General features: G+C 41.4%; 1 protein-coding gene across 1 annotated transcript; it reads right to left on the bottom strand.

Annotated features, from left to right (window-relative positions):
• Positions 1–7,672: 7,672 nt before the first annotated feature.
• Positions 7,673–8,342, bottom strand: HSPB3 (heat shock protein family B (small) member 3). Its single transcript, XM_032144883.2, has one exon. It carries the CDS (start codon positions 8,257–8,259, stop codon positions 7,807–7,809), a length of 453 nt encoding a protein of 150 aa, XP_032000774.1. The 5' UTR covers positions 8,260–8,342; the 3' UTR covers positions 7,673–7,806.
• Between the last annotated feature and the right edge of the window lie 262 nt (positions 8,343–8,604).

The raw sequence follows: 8,604 nt of genomic DNA, 5'->3' as shown, positions 1-8,604 counted from the left end.
AAAATGTATATTAGCCTATAAATTTTCAGGCAGGGTTTAAGTTTTAACATCTTAAAGATCAGTAGAGAAAACAAAGAAGTAAACCGAAAATCTGAAAAGGAAAAAAAGCAAAGAAAAGCATGATAAAGAGAAATATGAAATAAGAAATTCAAATATTTAATTCCAATAAGTAAATGGATTAAACTTATCTACTAAAAGACAGATGATCAGACTGCATTTTTAAAAATTCAGCTATATGCTACTGCTCTTAAGAGACACATTTGAATACTGTAGTATATTCAACATATTGAATATAAAAGAACAAGAGTTGCCATGTAAATAATAAAAAAGTGGCATTTTTCAAGCCAAACAGAATTTAAGGCTAAAAGCATTAAATAGGCATAAAAAGTGGGCCTACATAATAATATAAGAATTCAATAAAAAGAAATTATAATTTTAAACTTACAATTAGGTAAGTTATTTAAGTTTATACAACAAACTTAAAAGTATAACAACATAATCTAAAAATACACAAAGGAAAAAATGGGCCAGAACTTTTTTTAAAAATGGAAAGCTGCCTTTTTATATTGAGAGATTTGAAGACACCAATTTATATGTTTTCCAGTATCAGGGGAAAAAAGGGAAGAACATAGAATATTTGAACAACACATTACAAAGAATGATATCATATAGACCATTTGATGTTATAACATTGCACATTCTTTGTATTTCCTTGAGGTTAGAAAACATTAATAAACAGGATTGTATTTGTATATACACACACACACTTGTGTACTAAACAACACAGGAAATGTAAACAGCAGTTTGAATCATTTACTTTTCAAATTAAAAATACTATCTTTCTTATTTTGCAGGGGGTGGGGGGTGGAGGTGGGATCCGGCCAACTCAACCACTAAATAAAGCTATTTTCAAAATGTAATATAAGAGCTGTACCAAACCAACATTTTAATTTTTAATTCTTCTTTGTGACTAATTATTTGACAGGCTCTGAAGAGAACAATGATCATTAGTAAAAAGTATTTTTGTTAAACTAGTGGAAATCATGGGTTTTTAAAATTTTGAGGTTGTATGCTAAATTCCTTCTATTCCCTTAATTTTCCTGGGGGACTTTTTTGTTTTTGTTTTTCATTTTCTTGGGTTTTCTTTGTTGTTGTTTTGAGACAAGGTCTTGCTCTGTTGCCTAGACTGTACTGCAGCCTCAACCTCCCAGGCTCAAGCTATCCTCCCGCCTCAGCCTGAAGAGTAGCTGGGACTACAGGCACGCGCCACCACTCGTGGCTAATTTTTGTTCTTTTTGTAGAGATGGGGTCTCGTCATGTTGCCCGGGCTCGTCTGGAACTCCTGAGCTCAAGTGATCATCCCACCTCAGCCTCCCAAAGTGCTCGGATTACAGGCATGAGCCACTGCAGCTGGCTAGGACTTCTTTAAGACTTGTTTCTCCCTGAAGAGGACTTTTCCATGGAGCGGTTCTATGTACTGAGCCAGCATCCCTACCCACAGACCTGCCGAGCCTCTTCACAGCTCCCTGTGACATGGTAACCAGCACGGTAACACATCCCATCATCACACCATGTTGACTTCCCAGTTTTTTCTCATTTTATTTTCCTTGCCTCATATGTTTTCTAAAATAACTTTTTGGCTGGGTGCGGTGGCTCACACCTGTAATCCCAGCACTTTGGGAGGCTGAGGCAGGCGGATTATGAGGTCAGGAGATCGAGACCATCCTGGCTAACACGGTGAAACCCCGTCGCTACTAAAAATACAAAAAAAAAAATTTGTACGACAGGGCATGGTGGCATGCGCCTGTAGTCCCAGGAACCCAGGAGGCAGAGGTTGCAGTGAGCTGAGATCATGCCACTGCACTTTAGCCTGGGTGATAGAGTGAGACTCCATCTCAAACAAAACAAAACAAAAACAAATAAATGAAAATAACTTTTTGACTTGCTAAGGTCCTTAACAGATCAACTTTCAGATAATCACATCAATAGGGACAAACACAAGACCCAATCCACTGATTTTTTTGATGACTTGTTAGCAATCTCCACTTCACAGACTGACCATACATGATCCCATTTCATATTTCTAAGCATGGGGCTTCCATACATGATGCTTCCAACCCCACCTCCTGTCCCCATCCATATAACATTTTCAACAGTGACAAGTGTACACTTAGGTAATCCGTTCCAGGGACAAGAGACTATGCCTATAGCAAAAGCTTAGGAGAATCAGGAATTAAGGAAGAAAGCATTGTCCATATCCCTGATACTGGCCATTTTCCTTCCTCATATCCAGAGCCTCATTGCCTCCCAGCAAAGGGTCACAGCCAAGATGTGTTTTGTAACTTACTGAGTAACACCCTACTGTAAAGCAAGACCTCCATACATTTTTCTTATTTGGGGTTTCATGGTAAGTATGGAAATCGAATAGGATTGTGTTAAAGCAATGTTTCGTGAAATAAAAACCTGTGGAACTCCAGTTGAAGTTCTCAGTCTTTCATAACACTGTACTGTCTTCCCAATATCAGAAAATGCTAAAAAGACATGGTCCAAATACAATTGCACACAGTGGGCAAACAGGAGACACTCAGGCAAAAAAACAAAACAAACAAACAAAACCCTTCAAGGTGGCTCTTTGAGAAGGGCCAGCGTGCCTGGTAAGTGCATGCGATTGCCAAATGCAGTCAGTGCGCTGGTGGCTAACAGTAATCTTGGACTAGCTGGACATCTTTCAGGAATTTTGGGTAGGAACCAGGCACTTTGGGCATGCTTCTCATAGTGTGGGGCAGAGTATGCTGTGATGGCAGAAAGGATAATGAGGAGAGCTAGCTGGAAAGCATGTTGTTTCTTTCGTTTTTGATGTTTTGTTTTCCAAATAAGATTTCCAGGACTGTGTCTCTACCTTGAAGGACAAGTAGGTGAGAGAAATAGGCCAAGGACAAGTTGGAGACCTCAGTGCAGTTTGGACTTGGGGAGATCACTGGGAACAAAAATCTTGTCTTCACTGACTTCTAGCTTTCTAGCAGACAGCTTTCAATAATAAACACACAAACTTGGTCCACGATTTACAGAAAAAGAAAAATCCTGGAGATGTTTAAGAGGACTGACTTTGCACCTAAGTGGATTAAAAGTTAGATCAAAATATAAAATGACATTAGGGTCCATAAAATCTGAAGGCAGTGTAGGTTGCAGAGCAGTAGATGATATAAGACTGTCTGATCTGCCTGGCATTCTCTTCCTGCAGTTTTGGATTTAGGGTTTACTGGATACAAACCTTGCATATCTTTTTGATTGACACCTTGTTTCTGAAGGCATCGCCTGCCTCCCAGACCATGCTGCTGCCACTTTTGCCAGCAGTTTTGCCAGGCTTCCAAGGCAGCAAGAGTCCGCCGACTGAAGCCCTGAGCCTTACCCATGCTGAGTCATTCTTCTGCTCCTAATCATGCTAAGTCATTCTTCTGCTCCCAGCTTGGGTGAAACGTCACACCATCAGGGTCTGGTTTCCAACAAGGTGTTGAATGATAGAACCCAGAAGTACAGGAAAGTCTCTTCCCTGTGAGCTGAACCTTGACTAATAGGAGATGGGATATTGTAGAGAACAAGGTGAGCAAATTCCCTCTCTCCCCTTGATTTTCCTGGGGACTTCTTTAAGATTTGTTTCTCCCTGAAGAGAACTTCTCCATGGAGCGATTCCATGTGCTGAGCCAACATCCCTGCCCACAGACATGATGAGCCCCTTCACAGCTCCCTGTGGCGTGGTGGTCAGCACAGTAACACATCCCCTCATCATACCATCTTAGCTTCCAGTTTTTCCTTGTCTCATTTCCCCTATTTCCTCGTCTTTACCATCCTGGGTTTGCACTTTCCAAATAAAGTGTCAGCTCTTCAATCCTCATCCCAGGCTTTACTTTGTAGAAAGAGACTTTCTAACAGAGAACTCTGACAACAGGACTCATTTGATTGGAGTACTGGATATTATCCTCCTGCCCCTGAGGGTCACCCTCACTTTTCTCCATCCTACCCTTTGCCCTGGGAGGCTGTTGAACTAGATGACAGGACTCCCATGCCCTCTGGCCTCCAGTCAGATCCAGCCAATGGGGAACCCTAACAGGAGATTGAAAGGAGGAAGTATTTGTTCCCCTGGCTCCCTCCCTGTAAGAGGTCTCCTTGGACTGGTCATGCCCTCAGATGAAAGTCACAGCTGGTAGTCTCCTCTATGTTACCTTCCTTTTGATTTCTGAGACCTGCTTCCTCCTCCCATCCCTTTGGACCTGGGGGACGTAACAACTCCACACTGCACTTCAGATTACTGCACTTTCCAATGCCTCTACGCCCTCCCCACTCCTTTGTAATGTTTCTCTCTCTCTTCTTTTTTGTTTTGTTTTGTTTTTTGAGACAGTCTCACTCTGTCACCCAGGCTGGAGTACAGTGGTGCCATCTTGGCTCATTACAACCTCCTTCTCCAAGGTTCAAGCAATTCTCCTGCCTCAGCCTCCCTCGTAGCTGGCACATGCCACCACGCCAAGCTAATTTCTGTATTTTTAGTAGAGACTGGGTTTCACCATGTTGGTCAAGCTGGTCTTGAACTCCTGACCTGAAGTGATCCACCCATCTTGGCCTCCCAAAGTGATAGGATTAGAGGTGTGAGCCATAATGCCCAGCCTGTAATGTCTCTTTATAAATAAACCCTTCTTGAATTTTTCCAATTTGAGAGTGTCCAACTGTTTCCTACTGGAACCAAGTATGAAAAGAAATGGTTAAATGCTAATACAATTGAGCTTTGTTGGAACAGCGAATAGCCATTACCAATCAGTTCTTGTTTGGCAGAAAAAGAAAGCGAGGCACTAATTTTTAATAAGTCACTGTTGCGACAAACCCCTATCAACCCCAATAGGGAAAGCACCAGGCTAAATAGGCCAAAGAAGAGACCCAGAACCGGCAGATGAAACGTGATGTTTTATTAGGGGCTTGATACAGGATAGAGAGTCCAGTAGTGGCAGGCTGGCCAGGAGAACACAACTGCTTGCAAACATTATGCAGTTTCTACAGCATTTTCACTTAACACCCTCCATCTAAAGAACTCCACCTGGCAACCATCATTTAACTCAAAACTCAAGGCCTCAATCTCCTGTACGGCAAATATTCCATGGAACAGGCTGGGTGGGGGCTCAGATGTTTACCATAGATAACAAATGAATCTCCAGGGTGGCCATGCACAGATTCCCTAGCTTGAAACACACATTCAGGTACATCTACCACACTGGGTCTTTCTAAAGGTATGCTTAAATGATTGCTATCAGATGCATTTACCCTGCAATCGACTAAAAGGCCAAACAATCAGAGTTCTGGCAGAAAACAATTCCATTGCTTAAAGGATCATTTATGAGAGAGTGGGCAAATTAAGGAGAATCAATAAGGGATAGTGACACACAGGGTACAAGAAAGAGCAGAGAGTTACCCCTCCTCCTCCTTTTGAACAGACAAAAGGAAGAGACAGTGTTACAACCCTGAGCCCTGTGAGAGTGGCAGCCCTGGAGGAACTCAGTCACAGAAGGAAGCAGCCCTGACAGGTCCTCAGTCTGCAGCAGGTTAAGGGTGACAGAAAAATTCCCTGACCTTTCTCCCCTCTTGCCCACTAATCTCTCTGCAATCTCTGGTCTCCAGTCAGTGCCTCTTATTGACTGAACCCAACCAGAAACTAGAATGATGTGGCCCATCAGGGACAGCCTGCTTGGGCTCAGAGTGGGGCTGAGAAGGGCAGAGACTGGTTTGAGTTGGTGAGAGTGGGGAGGGCAACAGACAATAGCCAGTACAATCAGGATATCAAACTCCATGCAGATATAATCCTAATTTTGTGAAAAGTGATACATGCATTTATGTAGTCCTGTTGTTGAACAAGGTATTTAAAATAGCTACCTCATGGTAGCAGAAGAACCATAGTTGATTTTTATTATTTATAGTGTTTGGTATATTTCCCGAATCAAAAAAATGGCTGTAAGACTTTAAAATTTATCTTTGGGAAAAAACAAGAGCTCATTAAAAATGTGTTTACTTTAATTTTATTTTTAAAGAAAATATTTTCTATCAGTGGCTCCTCATGGTAGGAATTTCACCTCCTGAATTTTCCCGGGAGGAGGATCTCATGAAGAGTAAGATCAAGGCCAAAAGAGAGGGTTTTTTTGTTTCTCACCACATTTGTTTCTTTTTACACTATTCTGCCAATCACTGGGAAAGAATGATAACCCAGACAAATGGTATCCCAGTTCTCATCATATTAGTAGATCTGGAATCTCAACGACTGCTATTAACTTTCTTATGCAGCCAAGCTAATCTGTGATATTCACTTGGTCAAACAAAATTTTTCGTATCTGAGGTGGACACACAAACCTCCATGTATAGGCATAAACCTCAGATATGCATATAACTGCAAAATCTTTTCAGTTTAATTAGACAGTAAACATTCTTCTCAGATTACATTTGTTTTCAAAATAACTTTCAGAACTGTTTGATTCGTTTTTCTATTGCTTCATGTCTTTTACATTTTAACTTGAACTACAGTAAAACAACGTGGGGGAGCACTGGGATACTGTCAGCAATCTGCATTTGCCCTGGTGTTTTCCACACCCTGCATTCCGTGTCTATTCTTAGCACTGTCCTTGGGCTGCTTGTCAGCTCACATTCAGTGCGGGATAAAAGGCAGGCAGCCACTGCCTCTGAAGAAATACTTAATATATACAGAATGAGATAGCAAACCTTTGGAATGTCCCAGAGCAGCTGTTGAAGGCACTAGTCCTTAACCTCTACCAATGTCTCCACCTTGAGCCAAGGCAGCAGTTTGGGAGAATATAATAAGCACCAATCATCAGATGTGCTGTGTAAACTCAGACACGCAGTGTAAACTCAGGTGTTGAACTTCCACTGGCTGCCAGGCTATTTAAAGCTAAGAATTATGCAGAGATAGCAGATGTGTTACATTTTGCCATCTAAGTTTATGGAGCATCTAAAAAGCACAGATTAAAACTCGCTGAATTCAGTAATCAAACTTTTAAAACTGGTGTCCTAAAGCTTCATATTAATTTATAAGAGGATATGTTAATACATATCTCGTGAACATTTCGTATGTGTCCATAGAACTTACACTATTTTTAAAAAGTCAAAACACTTCAGATAGGATTCAGTATACCTTTAAAAAGATGAATGAGGTACATATTTGAACTTTTTAAAAATAAGATTTATATCTGAAAATTCCCATTGACGTTTAAGGCAGTAACAACTATACTGAATCATAAATAGATTTCAGACCCAATTTCCAAATACTGTATTTTAATTTTTGCACTCCGTATTTATAAAACCTCACTTTAATTAAAATACATTAAAAAGAAAAGCTTATTGAGTGAAGGGAATCCCAACTCTTTTTGGCAAAATAAAAGATTTTCATAAAATAGATAGGAATTCCTTAAATGAGTATGGCTCTTTTGCCATCAGTGATTACAAATGCAGCTGGCATTGTTGGAATAATAAGAAACAATTCTAAGTCCTCTCTAATATCCAGATACAGCCTTCTGTATTTTCAATGTTTCAGTTGTAAGAATAGTATCAGTTTGAGCCACACAAACATATTTACAAATGTTCCTTTCTGAGTAAGAATAATACAGACAACCTCAACATACCAGGGACTGTGTATATATTTTTAATCCTCATAAAAATCGTAGCAAATCATTTCAAATGTGGGTAATACAAACATTCTTGTAGTACCAGTGGCTGAACAATCGTCTTCCCTGTGTCGACTGAACAGGAACCGATACGACGTCACTTAGTCCCAACTGGATCCTTTACTTCCACCACCAAAATTCCATCATGACAGAGGACTGCAGACAAATCTTTGATTTCCACGCCATCTGGTAGTTTGTACTGTCGGGTGAAGCTTCTTGAGATAAAGCCGTGCTCGTCCATTCTGGTTCCGTGTTGTGCTTTTATCAGCAGCCAGCCTTCGAAGGTCTGAATGATGATGTCTTCAGGGAGGAACTGGACCACATCCAGCAGGATCTGAAAGTGGGATTTGCCTTCTCGGGGTGGCGTCTCTGCCGCTGAGTCCACCGGAGGAGACTGCGCTGCCCTGGTTTTCCTCAGGTCCACGATGGTTGGCCCAGGCAGTGCATATAAAGCATGATCCAGCCTGCAGTCTTCTAGACCTCGAGCTTCAAACTCTTCCTGGTAACGCACTGGAATCTCTATGAGGTGCCTCAAAATGATTTTTGCCATAGTGAAGGCAAAAACAGCCTCGAACAGCCTCCTTCTGCCAACCTTCAGTAAGGGGCGAGCCCCTGCAGTTGCCTACTGACTGGATTACCAGTTGAAGCAGCTAGTGATTTATAGCCGTGTCCAGACGCAATCACTTAATTAGGCCTGAATCATAGCACGGAATGCTCGCTTGTCTTTTCACACACGCTGACAATGAATGGCTATTTATAGGGCATGTTTCCCAGTTGCATTTAGCACACAGCCTGCACAAGCTGCCCAGTCATGGATTGCCCTAACATTCTCAGTTATCCTTGGCAAATGTGTCTGCCTTGCTTACTTCAAGAGAAAAAGAGAGTGGGAATCGAA

This window comes from Hylobates moloch, unplaced genomic scaffold (assembly GCF_009828535.3).
Source record: "Hylobates moloch isolate HMO894 unplaced genomic scaffold, HMol_V3 SCAFFOLD_23, whole genome shotgun sequence".
NCBI lineage: Eukaryota > Metazoa > Chordata > Mammalia > Primates > Hylobatidae > Hylobates > Hylobates moloch.
This window is presented reverse-complemented; position numbering and strand designations above follow the sequence as displayed.

Excerpts from the sequence above, each read along its gene's own strand:
- HSPB3 (XM_032144883.2), bottom strand. The coding sequence starts at position 8,259 with ATGGCAAAAATCATTTTGAGGCACCTCATAGAGATTCCAGTGCGTTAC.